At 43.8% G+C, this 23500-nt stretch overlaps 1 protein-coding gene across 3 annotated transcripts in view; it reads left to right on the top strand.

The window, feature by feature from the left end:
* The window catches only part of Odad2 (outer dynein arm docking complex subunit 2), a 193809-nt gene extending 170911 nt beyond the window's left edge, over positions 1 to 22898 (top strand). For 2 of the 3 annotated variants that reach the window (XM_087590734.1, XM_087590735.1), the window contains one exon: positions 19183 to 19453. In XM_087590734.1, the coding sequence (XP_087446860.1) occupies positions 19183 to 19296 (114 nt within the window). In that variant the 3' untranslated portion in view covers positions 19297 to 19453. 3 annotated transcript variants of the gene reach the window in all.
* Positions 22899 to 23500: the final 602 nt, after the last annotated feature.

Genomic DNA, 23500 nt, shown 5'->3' with positions numbered 1-23500 from the left:
TGAGGTCAGAGCCCAGGGTCAGTCCATGTATAGTCTTTGGGTAGTGCCTTAGTCCCTGGAAGCTCTGTCTACCTTTATTTCTTTAATGACGGCTAGGACCACGAGCTTGGCCCCTGCTTCTGTCAGAGTAAACAGGTGTGCTGAAACAGAGATGTGGGGTTTGCGCATGAGAGCTTTAACCGCCTTGCTGCCCCGGGGCTCGAGGGTTGAAGAAAAAGCTCTACACTGCAAACAGGCTCTGCCAAAACTCCACTCAGTCCTTGGACCTATTGTGCTAATAAAGCTTAAGGAGAAGAATGGTTCTGTGTCGTCGCAGCCACTCCAGTAATACACAATGCTGATACCTCATGGTCTCCATTGCTGCTATAACTTCAGACGAGCCCACCAAGACTACATGAGTTCTCAGAGATCTTGGCGAAGCTCTGTATCAACACCACTGAAAGAGTCAGGGTGTCACGGCCACGCCCACCCCCTTAAGGTGTTGCTGCTCACAGCTGAACCAGGAGCCAGCCTATGCCAGGGAGAATGAGTGGTTGTATGTAGTGGCAAGGGGACCTCCTCTGGGTAGTACCCTGCAGGGTGAGCCCTGGAATTATTCGTTCACATTGAATAATTTATAGGTATTTGAAGGAGAACACACACACACACACACACACACACACATACACACACACACACACACAAAATGATATTTTGTCTGTGTACTCAAATAGTTGCGAAAAATATCAAACCAGAAAGATCAGGTGTCATTGAGCCCAGACAAAAGAGTGACAGGTGAGACCTACTGTATATTGGAGAAAAATGATTCAAGTATATTGAAAGATAATTGTAAGTTACAATAAGAGAGACCCAAAGGTGCAACTTTTTAACCCTCTTCGCCTCACAGTTTGCTAGAGGTGCAGAGGCTGGGTATCTATCTGCACTTAACATGATTTTAAAGGTGGCTGGATGAAAACATGAAGGACTGTAAGAGAGAGCTCTAGGGAGGTCCTAGACCCCAAGTTTCATATAACATGTAAAGTAGGTGTGCATAAACACACACACACTCACACACACACACACACACACACAGGCCTTGTTCAGTGGAACCATTGCAAGGGAAGTTGTCATCAGGGTGATCAATACTGAGATGGGGATAGCCACCTGCATGCCAGACCTGCCAGCGATGGTATCCAGGGTCCCTGTGGCCCCTGCACTGGCAGAGGTGCTGGTCTCGCCTGGACCCTCCTGAACTTTCAGTTTAATAGGAATGCATTCTTGATGGTCCAGGTGGTAGTTTGGGGCAATTGTTTTAAGGCGCCTGTGGAGACTGAGCAGCTTTGTGGGCAGAGAAGTTAGTCATGGACAGATGAACACGTCTAGCTGAGGACTACACAAACAGCAGAAGGAGCTTGTATGCAGAGAAAAAGAGATTCCAATAAATCAGATATGAACTTCCTCCTTGAATAAAGGTGAAGATTCTTCAAGCGCTTCATGGAATACCGGAAGGAACAGAAGACCACCAAGGCTGGGCCTTGAGAGTTTATAGTTTACTCCAACTCCAGGCCAATCTCTCTGCATCCTATGCAGGCTTGAGGTGTGGCCTCCCAGCTTCATGCTCCTGTGGCCGTGCCTTCTCTGCCACCATGGACTCTTCTTCTGGAAGTATCAACAAAACCAAACTTATTTCTGTTGCTTTTGGTTGTGGCATTTTTTTTTTTATCACAGCAACAGAAATGTAACTGATGGGCAGAGATGGAAAGGAGGAGGATGAGGGTGAGGAGCATGGAGAAAGGAGGAGGGAGGTGGGAAGAGGAAGAAGGAAGAAAAGGAGAAGAAAGAGATGGGGAGAAAAAAAGGGAAGCATGGAGAGATGGGTGGAAAGGGAAGAGAAAACTAAAAGGGAAGGAAAGGAACCAGTTCTTAGACTGAAAGACTTCTCTCCTGTGGTTACAGCCTAAGAAAGAGGCGTTTGTCTTCGCCTTGTGCCTAACTGGGACTTCATTCCATTTAGAAGGAACAGGCCGTCGTTTCTGTGATGTCAGCGAAGAAAACTTGTATCTTCTCTCCAACTTCATCTTTCATTTTTCCATATTAATCTGCTTCTGAAAACCAAAATTAAATCCAAATAAGATTAGGAAAGTGGTTTAACTAAAGTATTTTTCCTCCATTTCAGTTCTTTGGTTTCTCCTTCCAAAGAGAATCCTTCACTTACTCTCACGGGGAGGGACTCTAACAGGTTTTAAGTTTCTTTTAAGAACATACCAACGCATTTTAGAGACAAGCAAAGCAGACGTCACATTAAAAATCAGACTTATCTCCTTTTTCAGGTGCACATTGAGATAGACCTTCAGATTTTCCTAGTTCGTTAGGATTTATATTAAAATTAATAATTCGTTAAATTTATAGTTTCTTATCAGATTCTTAAGAATTCTCACAGCAGCGTTATAAACACAAAGAAAATCAAAGAAAAAAATCTTAAATAAGGTGACTGCTTTGTAATAAACTAAGACTGTATTTTGTTATGTTAAATTCCCAGTTGGAAGTCCACGCCTGCACCGAGTAGAGACATAATTCCCATGAGCTTGATTTTATACTTTTAAGAAAGATAAGCTAATGTAGGGGCTCGAGACCCCATATGTACAACAATGCCAAGCAACCAGAGCTTCCAGGGACTAAGCCACTACCTAAAGACTATACATGGACTGACCCTGGACTCTGACCTCATAGGTAGCAGTGAATATCCTAGTAAGAGCACCAGTGGAAGGGGAAGCCCTTGGTCCTGCCAAGACTGAACCCCCAGTGAACGTGATTGTTGGGGGGAGGGCAGCAATGGGGGGAGGGTTGGGAGGGGAACACCCATAGAGAAGGGGAGGGGGAGGGATTAGGGGGATGTTGGCCCGGAAACCGGGAAAGGGAATAACATTTGAAATGTAAATAAGAGAGTTGGGGATTTAGCTCAGTGGTAGAGCGCTTGCCTAGCAAGCACAAGGCCCTGGGTTCGGTCCTCAGCTCCAAAAAAAAAAAAAAAAAAAAAAAAAAAAAAAAAAAAAAAAAAGAAAGAAAGAAATGTAAATAAGAAATACTCAAGTTAATAAAGATGGAGAAGGAAAAAAAAAAAAAAAAGCAAGCAAAGCTAAAGGCCAAAAGTGGCTCGACTTGCCTGTTCCTTAGCTGCAAGGAACTGACTGACTCACTGACACCATTTGCCTCTATTTTTTGAATACTTTTTCCAATACTTTTCTCTGCCCCGGTCCCCAGTTTTTCCTCCTGAAACTGGAGACTATGACACCGGCCAATCCTGACTGCTGCATATTCAGGCTCAGTTGGTTTAGGTGCCTGGGACTACCCAAGGGTCTGGTGCATGCTGTACATACCGGCTCCACAAAGAGCCGCAGCCCAGCGCGCAGAGCACGGCCCTGCACACACAGCACGGCCCTGCACACACTGCACGGCCCCGCACACAGAGCACGGCCCCGCACACACAGCTCGGCCCCGCACACAGAGCACGGCCCCGCACACACTGCACGGCCCCGCACACACTGCACGGCCCCGCACACAGAGCACGGCCCCGCACACACTGCACGGCCCCGCACACACAGCTCGGCCCCGCACACACTGCACGGCCCCGCACACACAGCTCGGCCCCGCACACACTGCACGGCCCCGCACACAGAGCACGGCCCCGCACACACAGCTCGGCCTCGCACACAGAGCACGGCCCCGCACACACTGCACGGCCCCGCACACACAGCTCGGCCTCGCACACAGAGCACGGCCCCGCACACACAGCTCGGCCTCGCACACAGAGCACGGCCCCGCACACACTGCACGGCCCCGCACACAGAGCACGGCCCCGCACACAGAGCATGGCCCCGCACACACAGCTCGGCCCCGCACACACTGCACGGCCCCGCACACACTGCACGGCCCCGCACACACTACACGGCCCCGCACACAGAGCACGGCCCCGCACACAGAGCACGGCCCCGCACACAGAGCACGGCCCCGCACACACTACACGGCCCCGCAAACACTGCACGGCCCCGCACACACTACACGGCCCCGCACACAGAGCACGGCCCCGCACACACTGCACGGCCCCGCACACACTGCACGGCCCCGCACACACAGCTCGGCCCCGCACACAGAGCACGGCCCCGCACACACAGCTCGGCCCCGCACACACAGCTCGGCCCCGCACACACTGCACCGCCCTGCACACAGGCTCCACGCAGAGCACAGCCCTGCCTCTGCATCTTCATTCTCTCCCTTATGGGCTGTCACTCCACCACATCCACAATGGAATCCATCATATCAAAAAAGTAATACCAACTAAAAGCACTCGGTTGGCTTTAACTTCAAAACTTCAGAGACTGCTCTGTCGTTGATATCTAACATTTTCAAATGTCCAAATCCCAGGGACTCTTTCCAAGTTACTTAGCTCTGCAAGGATGCTGTAATGCTTATCTCGCTTTTCCCTTAAACTGTTGTGCTTCCTCGATGGCTCAGTTCTATAGCATTTGGGTCCCCTTGCTGCCTTTTGGATGGTACTTATCTTTCACAAGTCTCACTTCTTTCCAGCCAGTCAATTTATTAGAACTTTAAAAACTATTTGACAAAGATAATTTTTATTTATGTTTATGAGGGACAACAGAATCTTTTGACATATGTAGATATAATACACACACATGCATACATACATACATACACACACACACACATACATACACATTGTAGAAAGATTGAAAACAAACTAATTGGCTGTGGTTGTTTAAGTGTGACTAGCCTCCATAGTCTCATCTGTTTGAATGCTTGCTCCCTAGTTGGTAGAACTATTCGGGAAGGATTAAGGGGTGTGGCCTTGTTGGAGGAGGTGTGTCACTGGGGTGGGCTTTGAAGTTTCAAAAGCCCACTCCAGGCCCAATTAGCTCTCCTTCTGCCTCCTGTCTGTAGATCAGGATGTAAACCCTCATCTACTTCTCCAGCACCTGCCTGACTGCTTGCTGTCCTGCTCCTCATCCTAACGATCGTGGACTAACCCTTGGAAACTGCAAGCAAACCCACAGTTAAATGCTTTCCTTTATAAATAGCTTTGGTCATGGTGTCTCTTCCTAGCAGTAGAACAGAAACTAAGACATTGTCAAATCCACTCTCTCACCCATATTATTTTTATAGCTGTCTACCTAACTATAATTTACTTAAGTCTACTAAGATATTTTAAATAGTTATTAACTATAGTCACTGGGCGTTTTGAACTTGTTTTTCCTTCTAGCCAGAACTTTATACATTTTGTCCAACATACTTTTCTGCATCCCACACCAGACTGGCGGGAGCCAGTCTCTGATAGCTACACTTCTCTCTGCCTCTGTGTGCTGACCTGTTTTACATTTCACGTGTTAGTGGGATCTCATGCTTGCCTGTCTGTGCCTGCTTTTTTTTCACATAACATGGTGCTTTTCAGGTCCATCCATGTTGACATAAATAGCAAGGTTTGCTGTCCTAAAGGCTGAGTATTATTCCATTGTGTATGCCTCCTGTCTTTGCCTGTCCATCCAGTGACAGACACTTAGACTGCCTCTATGTATTTACTGTTGTCAAAACCCTTCAGTGAGCCTGGGAGTGCCGATGTCTTCCTCGGACTCTGTCACCTTTGGATATGAATCTGAAAGTGAGATCATTTGAAAATAAGCTAGTCCTATTTCTAATTTGGAGGGCACCTTCCTATTCCTTTCAATAGCAGCTGCTGTCTCTTTCAGAACAGTCTGTTGTCTTTTGACAGCAGGCTTTCTGACCGTGGTGAGATAGTGCACCTGTCGGATGCTATTTGCATTTCTCTGGTGACTGGTGACCTTGAACACTCGCTCATTTCCCTCTTGTGCTTTGTCTCCCTTTGAAAACGTCTATTCCTATTTTGCCCGTTGTTGTTTACATTGATTGCCTACTGATTTGAATCTCTTATGCATGCTCATTGTTAGCCTTTATTAGATGCATTGTTCACGTTGACGTGGCACCGGCTTCCATTCTGAGGTTGCCTTTCTGCTCCATGGACTGCTTCCTTGGATGTCCATGCACAAGCTTCTGATGTTAATAAGATCCCATCTGCCCACTCATGCTTTGCTTTGCCTGTGCTCCTGGGTTTGCTTAATAAACAAAACAACAAACAAACCAAACCAAAAATGGAATAAAAACCAGTGCCCAGATCAATTGTCAGTTTGTCTGTGCCTTCTTCCAGTTGTTTAGAAAGTTTAATACTTATATTGGCCTTAATGCATTTCAAATTGACTGTTATAAATGGTACCCGATAAGGGTTTTTTCCCATTAATTAATTTATTCACTTTACTTCTTGACTGCAGCTTCCCCCACCCAGTCCCCTCCTCCCACAGTCCCTCCTTCCATTCTCACCTTTGCCAGATAAGGTTTTATTGTCATTCTTCATATAAATCTCTAGCTGTCACTGCACTGTATTGAAATGAAAGCCTTTCACTGTCCTGTGTTCTCGAAACCTTAGTCAAAATTAAATTGGTCAAAACCGAATAGCACTATTCTGTTCCACTAGCCTATGTTTTTAGGCCATTTTGGGTTTATTTTTAAAACAAAACAACAAAACAAAACCAAGAACACCACCTATCCCAGTGTCTGTTTTCCTGTAGTTTCTCCTACTGGTGGATTTACGTTCATCTTAAGCGTTTTAACTGTGCAGGCTTTGTGTCTGTTCAGGCGATGCCTCCAGTTTTGTTCATTTTTGTTCCAGATTGCTTTAGCAATTTAAAAACTTTTGTGGTTCCACATGAATTTCAATTTTTTTTCTGTTTGTGGTTATGTGGGAACAATGTCCCTGGACCTCTGATGGGGACACTGGATCTACGAGATTGCTGGGATAACTGTGGACATGTTAGCAATATTAACTCTTCAATCCATTTACAGGGACAGCAGCTCAGTTGTTTAGGTCATCTCCACTCTTTTTCACCAGTACTTTATAGTTTTGACTTAAAGAACATTTTCCAATTTATTACTGTATTGTACTTTTGTTTTGTTTTGTTTTGTATCTCTTACAAGTGGATTGTTTGCTGATATCATTTATGAGTTGGTTGTTAATGTTTCCCATTATATGTTGCTTTTATGTCCTGCAACTTTCCTGAATTTATTGAGTAGTTTTCTATGTAAAATTTGGAACGCCACCTTCCACTTGCCTCTGATTCCTACCATGAAATCACAAACTTCCTGACAAGGCTATTGCGTGCGTCTTGATTAGGGTTACTACTGCTACTGTAAAACAACCTAACTTACACTTTCACAGAGCAGTCCATCACTGAAGGCTATCAGGATAGGAACTCAAACAGGGCTGGACCTTGGGACCAGGAACTGATGCAGGCCTTAGAGGGATGTTGCTTACCGACTCAGTCACCTTGGCTTGCTCAGCCTGCTTTTTTATAGAAACCAAAACCACTTGCCCTGAGGTAGCACCACCCACAGTGGACTGGAGCCTCCCACATGAATAACTAAGAAAATGCCCCACAGGCTTGATCTCATGGAGACATTTTCTCAGTTGGGGTTCCTTCCTCTCTAATGACTTTAGCTTGAGTAGCATTGATATAAAACTCACCAGGACCGTATCCAAAGTAAAAAAAAAAAAATTCAGTTGGAGAAATGAAAGCAATATACATTTCAGCAACCTCAATGCCAGGCATGGTGGCACAGGCAGGAGGATCACAAGTTCAAAGCCAATCTGGGATACACAACAAGACCTTACCTCAACAAAAAAACAAACGAACAAACGAACAGCAACAAGTTCCAGAGTGAGTACTGATGTATGATTTCCTGAAAATCCTGTCACCGTTTCTTGTTTCTTTCTCTTTGTGTTTTTTTTCCCCAGACAATATAATTTGATCGTGGTTTCCTCTCAACCCCTCCCAGATCCTCCCTACCTCCCTACCCACCCAAAACTTTATGCATTTTCTTTCTTTCTCTCTTTAGAAAATAAACGGACAAGCAAACAAACAAAAAACAAACAAACAGAATTTTGAAAAGAAACACACACACACACATCTTATACATCTTACCATCTTATACATATTTAAATATTCTCTTACAATGTTGATCTTAGAAAGAACACAGGAAACCAAGCAGACTTTTAATCTCTGACCTAGGGGCAATGTGGGCACTATTCCTGCAGTGGCATTAGCAGGACACGATCCTTAGCTGTAGAAACCAGATTACACTCCTCAACCTAATGGGACTTCCTTTTGAAGTCTACAAATGTTAAAGCTAAGGAACCTAACAAATAAAACTGAAACAAAACCATTGACCAACAGGGGAAGGGTGAATTGGAGGGAGAGCTGCAAAGGAAACAAGGGCAGAAGGAAAAGAGAAACATTCAGAGCTGACTGTCCAGTGGCCACTGTCTGGCAGACATAAGGAGTCCAAGTTCAGTCACCAGTGGGGTTGCAGCAGAGCCAGCACACAGTAGGGATGCATCTGAGCCCTTAGGAGCTGACAGTGGAAGGGTTAAAAGTGGGAGGCTTTGGCAAGAACTTAGCAAAAGCCAGAGTCCATACACAACTCTGTACAGCTGATTTACAATCTTACTCCCATCACACTAGAAAAGACAGCAGCCACTGCAGTAGTAACTGAACTGTGAGCGGAGATTAAGACAGCACATACCTGTAAGCTGTAAGACAGAGCATCCCTTCCAGGAAGACTCAACTCCAACCAGCATTCATGTATCAGCAAGTGAGAGTTATATTTCAACTGCCTTTGAGCTGATATCGCCTGGAAAATACAATTCTGAAGAACTCCAGAACCCCACATCACACTGGAGCAAAACAGAAAGCTAACAAGCTAGATATAAGATCAGAATTCCAATCATGAAACCAAGTACTTGAAATTTAGTGGACACTTGAATGTGGCAGAGACCAAAGTGGGTGGAAATAAACAAATAGAGAATAACAGAGGGAAAAGAATGTTAAATTGTCCACATCCTTAGTGAGATAGAAAGGCCATCATCCTTGTGAAGCTAGAACAAGATTCTGTTCTTTAAAACATTCAGGAAACAAAGAAACATTAAAATTAAATTTAAGAAACAATTTCCCAAATGTACAACAAAATTATAAAGGCATCAGTAGGAAAGGAAAGAAAAGGAAAGGGAAGGGAAGGGAAGGGAAGAAAGGGGGAAAGGGGGGAGAAGGGACGGAAAGGGGAAAAGGGACGGAAAGAGGGAAAGAGATGGAAAGGGGAAAAAAGAAAAAAGGGAAAAAAGAAAAAGGGGGGAAAAAAGAAAAAAGGGGGAAAAAGAAAAAAGGGGGAAAAAGAAAAAAGGGGGAAAAAGAAAAAGGGGAAAAAAGAAAAAGGGGGAGGAAGGGAGGAAGGGAAAAGGGGGAGGGGAGAAAGGAGGAAGGGAAAAGGGAAAAGAAAAGGGAAGGGAAAAACGGGAGAGAAAAAGAGGAAGGGGAGAGAAAAAGAAAGAAGGGGGAGGGAAAAGGAAAAAGGGAGGGAAAAGGAAGAAGGGGGAGGGAAAAAGGAAGAAGGGGAGGAAAAAAGGAAGAAGGGGGAGGGAAAAGGAAGAAGGGGAGGGAAAAGGAAGAAGGGGGAGGGAAAAGGAAGAAGGGGGAGGGAAAAAGGAAGAAGGGGAGGAAAAAGGAAGAAGGGGGAGGGAAAAGGAAGAAGGGGAGGGAAAAGGAAGAAGGGGGAGGGAAAAAGGAAGAAGGGGAGGAAAAAAGGAAGAAGGGGGAGGGAAAAAGGAAGAAGGGGGAGGGAAAAAGGAAGAAGGGGAGGAAAAAAGGAAGGGGAAGGAAAAAGGGAGAAGGAAAAGGGAGAAGGAAAAGGGAGGGAAAGGAAAGGTGAAAGGAAGGGGGAAGGGAAGGGGAAGGAAAGGGGGAAGGGAAGGAAAGAAAAGGAAAAAGAACAGTCAGGGAGAAGGGGACAGTATCAGGATACCACAGACACTAACATTGTGTGGAGAGGTAGGGATTCTGGGAAATTCTGAAAACTTTAGGAGGAGGGGCATATCTGGAGGAAGAAGGTTACTCAGGGTATGTCCTTGGGTACTGTGTCTTGTCCTTAATGCCCCCCTTAGTCTTTTTTCCTCCTACCCACCATGATCCTTCTTTAGGCCTATCCACCATGAGTTAAGCCCCCTCCCTAGCCCTTTCTTCTTCCTATCCACTGTGAGTTAAGCCCCTTCTACCACATACTTCCAACACTGTGACGATCCACCTTAACTATGGGCACAGAAACAGTGAAGCCAAAGACTATGGGCTAAACCCAACCAAACACCATTTCTCTCTTTACATTTTTGTGTCAGTATCCTGTCCCAGCAACAGAAGTCCAATACGTAGGTTACAGCGTCATGAAGGTTTAGAATTAGTACAAAGAAAATGGAAAGATTCCGTAACATTCAACAGAGACAGTGACATCACAGTCAAATCAAAAGAACAAAAGTGAACTTCAGGGCAATTGCACTGACAAGATTCCAAGTGTTGCCTGTGAGTGTTTAAGATCCCAACACTTTGTTATTCTTTAAACTCCTGTTTATCACGCCCAGATGTATTTATCCCAGATTTCACTAGATTATTTTATGCCTCTGTTCACCAACAAGACATCCTTGGAACTAGAGATTAACTAAGAGGAAACTAATTTGAATATTAATTTAATAATCTATATTTATTAACATAAATATGTCAGGTTTGGCATATCAACTTTCATCTACTTCATAGGATACCACAAATCTTTTGTTTTTGTATTGGTTTTCAATATTACTAGATTAAAATTGCTTGTTTTGAAAAATACATTAGATCCCTTCTTTCCTTCCTTCCTTTCTCCCTTCCTTCCTTCCTTTCTTTTTCTGTTTTAGGGTTTTGAGACAAGGTTTCACCTGGTAGACTAGTTCACCCTCAACTTACTTCAGCCTCTTGAGTGCTTGGGTTAAGTGCTACCAAACTCTGTAAAATGTTAGTCTTTCTGTTTGACATCCTCCAACTCCAGAAAACAATGACAATGGTCTTGTTCCAAGCCAGCACTTCTAAGTGCATGGTGGAGCACTTAAAACTCACTGTAATGTTTAATCCCCACATCTGCTGTGTTAGCAAAATACCTGACAAATTCTAATCTTATTAACAGCACAGTCAGTCTTGGAGAATTACCCCCAGGTCACATAGAGTTAGAAAGTAAAGCCAGGCTTTAAACTGAGGTGTCACTGTCAAAGTGTCAATTCAGATATGCACAACATAGTCGATGGGACTATTTCCTCCAAGGGAACAAGCCACTGGAATCTAATCTGTAGGGTGAAATTCTAAACAATATTATCCAATCACCCCTTTACATTTTTAGCCAAAAAAGTATATGCACAGACATATGTTACACTTGATATAAGAAAAGTTGAGCAGAAACTTGAAGGTATTCTGACCAACAGCACAAGTGGAACATGTAGAGGATTTCTATAACCACCTTCCTCTCTGTGGGGATGGTACAAAATCCCTGCCTCCTCACCCAACTGATCAAATCATCCACAAGTGTTTCTGCAAAGTCATTGTATCTTATGTATGCCAATGCTACTGCCCACTCTGTCGCTCTAGCATTCTGACTTCACGAAAGCTGAGCACAAAAGCTTTCTGGTGTGGAGCCAAGCGTGTTGGAGAACAACTGTAACTCCAGCACTGGGGAGGCTGTGGCAGGAGAATTCCAAGTTCAAGGCCAGCCTGACCTTGAACAAGACCTTTTTTCAACATCATTGCTGTGTGACTTTTCCCCGGAAGATATATTTACCCCAGAAAAGGTAGTGATGTGAGACCAGAGAAATGATTCTGTTCAAGTCCAGCAAGAGCCAGTGAGTGAACCGGGTTATTTATAAGAGCTTGGATTGCCCAGTGGCAGCTGCATAACCTGAAGGGCCATCTCAGCCTGGGTGATGACCCATGAAAGCTATACCTCTAGGGCTCCCAGCATGACTTGCAGCCCCCTCCACTGTAGATCAAGAGTTGAAGAGGGACCTGGTGATTCTCACAAATGTCTGGGCTTTCTAAGCTGTCTAGTCAGCCTTCCTTCTTCCTCTTATTTCAACTGGAGGAAATAGCTACAAGCGATCATTTTCCCCTACCCCCAAAATACAGAGGAAATCCCATAAAGGGAATGTATTCAAATGTGAGCAAGAATCTCAGGGAGGGACAGCAAGTCAGCAAAACTAGCGTATCTAAGACACATCATAAACATGATTTTAGTCTCCTTTCTGTTACTATAATGAAAGCTCACAGTAATTTATAAAGATTATGAAGACTAGACATTTTCATATTGGCAAACAGAATTGGGTGAAGCCCTTCTTGCTGTTGAGGACTCTCAGCAGAGCCCCATCATCAGCTGAGGACATCATATGGTAACACAAAGAATCGTAACTCAGATCATTCCTCTTCTCATAAAGCCACTATTGGATTAGAGCCCCACCCTTATGGCCCCATTTAACCTTAATTACCTCTTGCCTCTAAATACCATGGATTAGATAGATTCCTACCCTTTTTTCCCTTTTACTGGATAGTTTCTTTATTTACATTTCAACTGTTATTCCCTTTCCTGGTTTCCCTTCCAGAAACCCCTTATCCCGCCCTCCCTTGCTTCTATGAGGGGGCTCACCCACGCACCTACTCCTTCCCTCCTCCCCACCCTGGCATTCTCCTACACTGGGGCATAGAGCCTTCATAGGACCAAGGGCTTCTCCTCCCATTGATGTTCAACAAAGCTATCCTCTGCTATATATGAGGCTGGAGCCATGGGTATGTCCAGGTATGCTCTTTCATTGGTGGTTAGCCCCTGGGAGCTCTGGGGTACTGGTTGGTTAATATTGTTGTTCTTCCTATGGGTTGCAAAGCCCTTCAGCTACTTCAATCCTTTCTCTAACTTCTCCACTGTGGACCCTGTTCTCAGTCTGTGAGTATCTGCCTCTGTCAGGCTCTGGCAGAGCCTCTCAGGAGACAGCTATATTTCCAGGCTCCTGTCAGCATGCACCTCTTGGCATCTGCAGTGTTGTCTGGGTTTGGTGGCTGTATGTATATGAGCTGGATCCCCAGGTGGGGCAGTCTCTGGATGACTTTTCCTTCTGCTCCAATCTTTGTCTCCATATTTCCTCCTGTTTTTTGTTCTCCCGTCTAAGAAGGACTGAAGCATCTACTCTTTGGTCTTCCAACTTTTTGAGCTTCATGTGATCTGTGGATTGTATCTGGCTAATCTGAGCTTTTGGGCTAATATCTACTTATCAGTGAGTGCATACCATGTGTGTTCTTTTGTGATCTCACTCAGGATGATATTTTCTAGTTCTATCTATTTGGCTAAGAATTCCATGAAGTCATTGTTTTTAATAGCTGTATAGTACTCCATTGTGTGTAAATGTACCACATTTTCTATAATCCATTCCTTTGTTGAAGGACATCTGGGTTCTTTCCAGATATCTAACCTTTTAATGCCTCACCATAGGCTTACTTTTCAGCATGACTTTTGGTGCAGACATTCAATCCACAGTACATGCTATGCTCTTCTGTCAGCTGCAGGAGAGCATAGCCCAGTGAAGAGCCCATCCTTCAAGCCTCTCTGCACTGACCAACAGAAGCAACATTTTGTCCCAAGCTGCAACAGCATATTGTATCTTGAAGCCACTGGTTCAGGTCCAATATCACATGAGATGAATTACCAAGACTCAGAGACTGGCTGTGTCAGAGAAAAGCCACTTTGCAAGCAGAGGTAGTCATTACTCTTTGTGACCTCAACAGGAAAATAGCCAAAGGCTCCTCCACTCAAATCAGCCTTGGAAATGGGGTCCTGCTGGAAAAACTCCAAGTTGGGCATGTACACAGGTACCTCGGGTCTCATCCAGCTGTAATTAAAACCCCTATATTTCCAAACTCTGCTCACCCAAGCAATGTGGAGTCTAACCACAGGAAAATCTGTTATCACTCAAATGGGTCCGTATTTTTCATACAACTGAAATGCAGCATAAAGCCATGAACTGTTAAATATGAGAGTAAAATTGGATGCAGACACCGATTGGTTCCCAGGCTACCTAAGTCTCACCTTCCAAGAGATGTGAGCCACAGGTCACAGCTGTATACTCAGGGCACAGCCTCAGGATCAAAGCCTTTTACACAGTAGGAAGCATTCTCAGTCCTCCCACCCAATCCACAAGCCACCCATTGTGCCCTCCCTATGTCCTTGTCAGTCCAAGCTGTAAAACGTTATGTGTTTGAATGATGTTTTAAAGTGCTCTGTGCAATTAAGTTTTAAAAGCAGAGAGGCTGGTTTTCCTTCGGTATATATATGAAACTCCCCATAAATATAAAGTCCTTGGGTGTGTTTGGGGGAAGGGAATGATTAAAAAGAGAAAAGCTTCTGAAAGGAACAAACACTTCAAAAAGTGGAACCCGAGGTGTTTTCCCCTCATAATATTAAAAATGCCTTTATAGTTGGAAAAAAATCGCTGGATCAAACTGCATATAGCAAACAGCTCTATGGACTCCGTGCTCACTTGTGCCCAATTTGCATCTGCTCTCCCAGGGAAAGCCCTGCTTTATAAGTGTAACTGTCACAAAAGATTGGACCCTGCCTTCTCCTGGTGCTCTGTACTAGTGATGGGAGGATATACCAGCTCCTGCCTAACGGCTGGCTCATCAAAGCCAGGATTTGGGGCACAGCTTCTGACTCGTGGATGTTTATCCTTCTTTTAAAGCATTCCTCTAAGGGTCTTGTTTGTGACGCTCTTAGAAAAATGAAAACATGTTCCAGAGCCTGGTTCCAAACTAAGCCATGTACATGGCCCACTGTGTTCAGATGGTGGCTTGGGTAGGAACTGGCCCTTGCTTAGTCTGTAAAAGTCCAGACACAGCTTCAGTGTGTCTTACACAGCAACAAGGAACATTCGCAGAAAAGAAGATACTGTTGGGTTATGGGAAAACCATGGATTTAGACTGCACAGTTAACTTAAAAGAGTCCTGGGCGGGCCTCTTAGCTATTAAATGGGGCTCTCCCTCGTAGTCTGCCTTTTAAATATCAAGCTGTTTCTAGCCTTTGTGCACTGAAAATTCTGAACTCACAAGTCTATACTCTTGTTAAAGAGAATGTTTGCAGGTAAGGAGAACGGACAGTGCAGGCTACCTTCATTGGTGAGAAGGAAATCCCAGTGCTTGGTACACAGCAATTTGGCAGCTAATAAAACCATTCAAATTGTGCAAACATTAGGTCCCTTGCTGGTCTGGAGCCAGAGAGACAAGCCAGGTAAATATATGGAAACACTGCACAGCCCACTGCGTGGACCACGTTTTCCCTCTTCTGTTTCTAGAATGCTCGTGTGTAGCAAGCATGTGTGTAGGCGTGTGGTTGGAAGCCAGAGGACAACCTTAACTCTTGTCCACTTTGCTTTTGAGACAGAGCCTCTCGTTTGATTGGAACTTGCCAAGTGAGTGTAAACCAGGGTGACTGGTCGGGTATCCATCTGTCCCTACCTCCGCCATGCTGGGATTTCGTTTTCTACTCTTCAAAAATATATAAAAGAAAGACATGATTCAGGGGACCGAGCTCATATCCTTAAGCAAGACAAGCATTTTACTTGCGCTATCACCCAGCCCAGGTTAGACTCGTAAAACAATATCTTATGAAGCTCTGCTGGTCAGTTTTTAGCAAAAATATCAATAAGCATTCTACATGGGCAGAGTGAAGAATCACGTTTAACGTAAGAACTTAGGCAAAGTGAATTCCCTAAAGAGAAGCTGCCATCCTGGTACATTGTCAGGTACAGGGAAAGTTCACTCAGTGTCCCACAAGGTAGGCACCAGCCTGGATAAGACATGTAACACAAAGCGTGTGAATGGACAGAAACTTTCTTCTTGTGAACGGTTACCTGGACGACTCCTACAAGAGCCAGCACTCTGCCAGCTGCCCTCACTTTCAGTTCTCTGGTTTCTTCAGTGTGGAATTGTGTAACTGGTGTCCAGTGTTTGGAATAAACACAGCTGATTCTTGGAGAGCTGGAAGGGGGACCACAGAACCACAACCTGGCCTGAGGGAGAAGAAGCAGAAATGTGTGTTTGATTCTGACAGGCATCAGATCAAGGGTTTCCTAACCAAGGGAGCCTGGCAAGGAAGCAGCGGCAGATGCCCAGAGAAGCCTGGGTCATCGAATTCAACAGCAGGGCCCTGGAACAAGTGCTGACAAGAGCCAGACTGACCTCAAGGCCAAAATTCCTTCTTCTTCCTTCCTAGTCTACCAGGGCCAGCCTCCAGCACATCATCAAGTCCTGAAACTGGTGAAAAATCACTGCATGTACACCATTGATGGGGCTCTACCTGTGTGCTGGGCACTGGTGTGCTGTGCAAATGTGTCATCTTCAGGATGCCTGGGGCTCCATCCTGACTGAAAGTGAGGTCTGCAAAGCGCTGGGTCACTAGGAAACAACTGAAAACCTCTTTCTTGTCTTTCCATTCTCGCCCCCCCCCCTTACTTTTTCTTTCCTCCCTTTTCCTCCCCTCCCTCCCCTCCCTCTCTCCCTCTCCTTCCCTTCTTCCCTCAATCCCTCTCCCCTTGCCTTCCTTCCTCTCTTCTTTCTTATTCTTTCTTTTGTTCTTTCTTTCTTACCTTCCTTCTCCCTCCTCTCCGTCTCTCACCTCCCTCCTCTCCCTCCCTCTCTCCTTCTCTCTTCATTTCTTCCTCTCTCACCTTCCCTTTCTGGGTTCTAGGGGTCAAGCTCAGATCACGTGACTTGTGGCAAATGTCTTTACCCTCTGAGTCATATCACAGGCCCAGTATGTTTCAATGAAGACAAAAAAACAAAGACAAAACAAAACAAAACCTCTAGAAATGGAGTCTACAGACAGGGGGCTATGATAGTAAACTATTCTAAAGAGGAGGAATTGGATGTAGAATATAAGTGTAACAGAGACCTTGGAAAGATGGCTGTGACTGAGATGGGGGAGACAAAGCTGGAACAGGGTTCTTCATAGCTGAGTTCTAATAGCCATGCTTAGGTAGTGGCTTTGCAGAGGATCAGAGTTCATTTGGGCTATCCATTGACTCTGGCTGCACAGCAGCATAGGAGAATGAAGACTGAAGACAGGAGCTGGACTCTGAGAAGCATGAAGAAGGGAGCAGAATAAAGAGGAAAAGCATATATGGCTTGTGCTCGGACTTACAGGGGGTTCATCTGCCTCCTGCCAAGCCTGGGGACCATTGGTCACTCAAGAATCAGAGCCGGCTTTGTTACCACTGTGACTTTCATGAGAGGATATCACATAAGGAGGCCTAAGAAAAGCTAAAGAGTGACTGCTGAGTGACTGGGGCACTTGAGCCAACGGGCAAGGACCGTTGAGGGAAAAGCTGTGAAGACCAACATGGGCAGTGAAAGCAAGTGCCAATTACGGGACAGCCACGTCTCAGGGAGGAGCTGCAGCCAGAGAGTTGGAGCAAATAATCGAGAGTGTTGATCAGTGAGAACCAGGGTGTGACCCCGGAGGTGGAGGTCAAGGGACAGAGAAGCCAGACAACCTTCAACATCCCAGTCAGATTAAGATGTCCTTATATACAATTTGTAAATGTCTTACATATTTTTAATTCTCAGTTAAGACACTAATCCACCTGGATTGGAGTTCATGGGTGATGTGAAATTACCCTTTCTACCTTCTTTCTGGGTATCCAGTGTTTCTTGCAGCATTTTTCCATTTCTTCCCAGTGTGGTCATTAAGTTAACTCCTTCTTCCTTACACTTAGCCTTCATTCACGGCTTGTCATCTGTGACGTGAGTCAGGCCTTCCAGCATTTCTCCCTACACTCCATACCCTGCACACTGCTGTCACATTCTAAAATACATACATGGTCATGTCACTCCCGTGCTTAAAATGATTAAATCATTTTGGGGGGAGAATATAATCCAAACCCCAAGTGTGGTCCATGTACCCTGTCTCCCAATGCTTATCGTTCTGATATTCTTTGCTGACAGTCATCTCCGTTTCCTGGCATTATCCAAATTTGTATTCCAGTCCTTCCGCATAGACAGTCTAGGATCCAATTAACTTCTAAAATATCGTACTGAGTCATATTTCTAGATTTAAAAAGTTCTAGCTCATTTATTTGGCATTTACTTGGCACCTGATCTGTATATACACTGTGTATGGCATCATACATTTCCTAAGTGTTCGCAATCTAGCAGACAGAAAACAGGAACCCAGTACCTGCTTAAATGGTAAGAGTCCAAGAGTTGTAGACACTTGAGTCAACCGCACAGCCTCAAGTGAGAGAAATGGCCCTTTTGCCTGATGAAAATTGGTTGTGGCTTTGTGGAATAGCTGTTTGGATATGCAGCGGATACGTGTCTATGAAAGTATAAACTTCACAAAGCCAGAGAGGAAAGTAAGAGGGTGTTTTAAGCAATGCGGCAGCATCAATTAAGGCTCCTTACTCTTTGCGATATAGCAGGAGAGGAACGTCTGGAATGGCAGCTGAAGTCACCACATACAAACCCCGTACTTGGCATTGGGGGACATTGGATTTACTAAGGGATCAGGAGCTTACTCGGCTAAGTGGACCAAACTCTAAATTTGGGGAATTAAACATAAAAGGATGTGCTAGGCACCTGGGGACAACATGCTGCTAGTCTGCACTGAGCGGTAGAAAAGCCAAAAGGGTGCCAGAGAAATTTCAGAAGCGAACCTGTAGCCATGAAGCTGTAAGAACGTGTGAGAAATTCCTGAAGCTCAATAAGCCTCTACCTTCACATAAAGGGGGCTCTCCACATGTGGGTTGCTTCGGTCTACATACGTGTGGAGGTGCACATGGTAGGGGTTAAGGGTGCGCATATGTCTCTGTGTGTGAGAACAGAGGGTAGAGGAGTATGCCTGGTGTCCCGTCTCACTACCCTCAGCATATTCAGGGGCTCCCACCGAACCTGAAACTCACCATTCCAATGATGCTATCTGGCTTGCATGCTCGCATCCACCTCTCCTGGCCACTGCTGGTATTATAAGCGCACGAGGCTATGCTGAGCTTTAACGTGCATGCTGGGGATCCAAACTTGGGTTCTCACGGTTACATGGTAAGCATTCCTACCCACAGAACACTCTCCCTAACCTGTTCGCTGCTTTTTTAAAAAATACATCCCGTTTCAACTTATTTCCATAGCCTAGCTTTATGCCTCTGGATTAATGGTTTTCTTCTTTTCTCTCCTCCTTGGTGTATGACAGCTTTTACTGGATATGGTTGGGTCCCCAGACCAGGATCTCCAGGAAGCAGCTGCTGGTTGTATATCCAACATCCGAAGACTGGCTCTCGCTACAGAGAAGGCTAGATACAATTGAAATGTGGGCGGACACAAGCTGCCAAATGTTCTGTCCAAGGATATACCACTCCCTTGGCCAGGAAGCCAGACTTGAGAAGCATTCATCAACCAGTCCTTCAATCAGCCTAAAGAAAAAAAAATACATGGATTAAAACACAAATACTTTTTGCTGAAAATCTCAAGAATCTTATCATTCTATTTAATGAAAAGTAATGAAATGACAATGAAAATGTAATGAAATGTAAAAACCAATGAATTTGTGATAATTTTCCAAAAATTGGGGGTATATGTATGTGATATATATATATAGTCCAACTACACGTTTGCATCTGCCACGATTTTAATAAATACAGCCGCCCCAGTGTGCAGTTCCCGATTCACCCATGAATGTCTCGAGAGCCCCTTTCTGTTAAACGGATCTGGCTGTCCTGTGCTTACAGCCTGGTCTGCTCGATCGCTTGCAAGCCACAGGAGAGTTCTGAGGAGATGTGCTGACTTCACAGATGGTTATGAAATAGAATTCAGCACTAAGCAGCTGCCCTTAGCAAGAGCATTCTGAGGTCACCCCAGACTTCTCCCATACCATCAAACACCCGAGACAATAATGCACAACTGTCACCACATGGCGGCATGCGAATCACAAGGACAAGGAGTCCTTTCACTTTGGGACAGACGAGTGTAAACAGCGATATGTTTCATTTCCCTCACGGCCAGTCACCAACACTTTTATTGAAATTAATTTATGCTGATGTAAGGGTAATATTATTTCACATAAAGTTACTCTGAATTTCTGAACTTCTTTCCAGCACATGAAGTACTTTTTAAAAAGTGTTTACAAAGGATTAATCACATTTTATCAGGTTAAGAAACATTAGAATGCACTTTTTAAAGAAAAAAAAATCACATAATGTAACCTCGGTGTGCTGAAGTGTTTGGGAACTAACTGTCTCAACCTTCTAACGGTCGCCAGAAAAACAGCTTTGTTTGCCTCAGCTCGGAGAGCCAAGGATCTCCCTCAGAGAACGCTTTAGTGAGCAGGCAAGGCCGTTTTATTGAAAAAATAAAATAGGTACTATACATGTCATCCTTCGGCGAAAACCATAAACTTAATTGAACTCAATGTAAATAATTCGTACAAAACGAAAAGCCTGCGCGGATAAATGTTAGACCAATAACAGAGGCTCCAGTTTAAAAAAAAAAAAGGTAAGCGCTTCTGAGAATTTTAAAGCTTCATAAAAACACTTTCTTTGCTGCCTTTTGGAGGAGACTGTGAGAAGAATTTGAGGAAGGGGGCAGTGTTAATTCTAAGAATTAATTTTAAAGAGTAGAGTACGTCTGTCAACTTCCAGCACTATATAATTATTTCTAAAGGTCCCGCGCTGGCCACGTTGGTTTGACAGCATTAAAAATGGTAGGTTGTGTTAGCTACAGGAAATGAATGGGCATTAGATTGTTATTAGACGGTCCTTGAAAGCTCACCAATGACTTCGGGTCTTAAAATATTCTGTGTCACAAGGTCCTGGAATTAAGGGAAAGAAAGAAGGAAAACAGCCGTGAGGGGGACTTGTGAATACTGACCGATGGGAGGATTGCATCTCACGATGCTCTTGGTGTTTCTGCTATTATGGTTAACAAATGCAAAATAAAAGCAACGGCCATTTTCAAAGAAGCTTTGCACTCAGAAACGGGAAAAGGCAGCATAAAGACTGTCTTCTGTGTTTCCTAAGTAAAGGCTTCCACTAAAATCACTGCAATATAGTGCCTTTTAGAATAAGATGTTGGTCTTAAAGGTCAATTTCCGGCTTATTTTCAGTGAAAGGTTTTATAGAGATTGCTGATCTTACTAGAAAAAAAAATGTCAAATCCTGCAAAGCACCCTCAGTTTCAGAGGATGTGAGTGGGACCAATGACCACTCCAACAGTCAGTGAATATACATCGTGAGAATACTTATATTTTTTCCCTCCTGTGTGAGGGTTTTTGATATTTATTTTGTGCTAGTGAAGGTTTTAATACTTTGTCATTTTGAAGAGTTTCTTTCTTCGTCTTTATTTTATCTGGATATATGGAGAGTGCAATATGCCCTCTGGCTCCTTTAGTTTGGAAGGTGTTTAATTGGATTTCCTTTGGGAAACCCTCTCTGATTGTCGTCCCCCTTGCAGTCAGAATTTACTGCTGTCTGTCAGGATGGCTTACACTAAAACTAACTTGTTTCTTTTGAGTCCTAAAGATGAATTGACAGTTCTCTTAGGGCATGGCTTTGTGAATTATGTTTTCTCCTGGACTGGATGTTACTTCTGTATCTCTAAAGCATTCACACAGAACCGAGAGAGAGGGATTTAAAATCCCTGGGAAATATATTCCCACTTAGGACAGGAAGGTTATTGATTGCTAATGCATAGGGACCAAGAGCTGTAAGTAAAGCCTTTCTGTTTTCTTTACTTATTACATTAGATCAACAAGAATAAAACTTTCTGGTCCAAATGGTTTAAGTTGTTTACTCTAACTTCATTCCATGAAAATTTAGGGTTGGAATAACCTGTGCTTGTTACTGCAGTTCAATGAAAATATTAAAGAAAAATCATGTGTTAAAAAGCACCACTACTTTGGATTCAATTAGTGTGGCCAAACGAACAGTCTGCACATACAGAGTTGTAAAAATGGAGCACTCTCCCTAATGAGAATAGAGAGTGCACTGGTTTCCTGTGGTGCTATTATAATCACGTATAGTGTTAGGTACGTAAGCTTTTTTATCACATTATTTATCTCATGGTGATCTATATCACATATATCTATTTATGTGCCTTGGTGTAAAATGGAGGTCAGAAGCAACCGCCGAGTCAGTCTCTCCCCTATCATGAGGCCCTGGGGATTGAACTTGGGTCATCAGGCCTCGTGTTACGCACCTTTACCTGTTGAACCGGAATTATCAAATATTAAGTTCTTTTGATCTTGATTAATTCACAGAAGGACTCGTAAAGTAGTATATCAAAGAGGGAACACCCACTCCGCAGGTTAGCTTTGCAGGGCATGTCCAGATGTTATAATTTTGTGTGCTTTGCTTTGCCACGTGGTCTCACCATGGTGCTTCTTCCTTCTCACAGCCTAAATCAGTGGGCTAGGCTCTCAAAGTAAATCTATTCTCCTTAAAATTCAGCTTCCCCCAGATATTTCTTGTAGTGCTAGGAAGTCAACTAACAAACTATACTCACAATAACAGAAATTATAGGTCCTTTCTATTAGCATTCAATCGCACACTGAAAGTGTGTCTTAGAATAAAAATCACATACAAAGTTTTTTTTAAAAAATGTTATGTTTCAAATCAGATTCTAAAGCAAAACAAAGTGTGAGATGTTTGTTTGTGAGTCATGATCTGAGGAGATGGCTCGGTGGATAAAGACGCTTGCTTGCCAAGCCTGATTATCCAAGTTTAGACAATCCTTGGTGGAGGACCTACATGGTGAGGAAAAGAAGTGATGTCCACAAGTTGTCTTTTGACCTCCATCTACACATTGTAGCACGAACCCACCCGTTTTCCCAAACAATAAATAAATAAGGTTTTCATTTTGTTTTGTTTTTACAAGATGTTAGAAATGTGGGAGAGTTGAGGGATAGGAGGGAGGTAAAGCGATGTAATCAGACTATATTATATACATGTACATAACTGTCAGATAACAAAATTAATAAAAAATGTATTAAAAAAACAAAGAAAAAAGACTTGAATTTTATAAACCATCCTACATGGTAAACATAATTTGTTTCCTGTTTCATTCATCTGATTTCAGTATGTTACAATATATACTTATCACTTCTTAAATATACGAACACTCTCAATTAATATTTTCATTGAGCAACATGGTAGAAAAGTCCCATGTGGTACCTGAGGAGGCCAGAAGAAGGCGCTGGCTCCCCTGGAACTGGAGTTAAAAGAACTGTGAGGAACCCAGTGTGAGTACTGAGAACTGAACTGGATTCCTCTGGAAGAGCAGCAGGCACTCTCAGTGGCTAACCCATCTCTCCAGCCACTTAACACTAACTTCAAAGGAGATATTCTGAGTTTACAAATAAAATATACAGTATATGTATAATAAGTGGAATCTTTCTGGTTTGTTTTTAGAGTTTTATACATAATTACTATATTACATGATGTTTACTTTTATCCCTCCCCCTCCAACTCCTCTGGTGCCCTCCCCACACACAAATCAATGACCTCTATTAATTATAT

The sequence above is a fragment of the Rattus norvegicus genome, chromosome 17 (assembly GCF_021556685.1).
Source record: "Rattus norvegicus strain SHRSP/BbbUtx chromosome 17, alternate assembly SHRSP_T2T, whole genome shotgun sequence".
Taxonomy (NCBI): domain Eukaryota; kingdom Metazoa; phylum Chordata; class Mammalia; order Rodentia; family Muridae; genus Rattus; species Rattus norvegicus.
The sequence above is the reverse complement of the archived record's forward strand: the minus strand, read 5'-3'. Positions and strand labels throughout refer to the sequence as shown.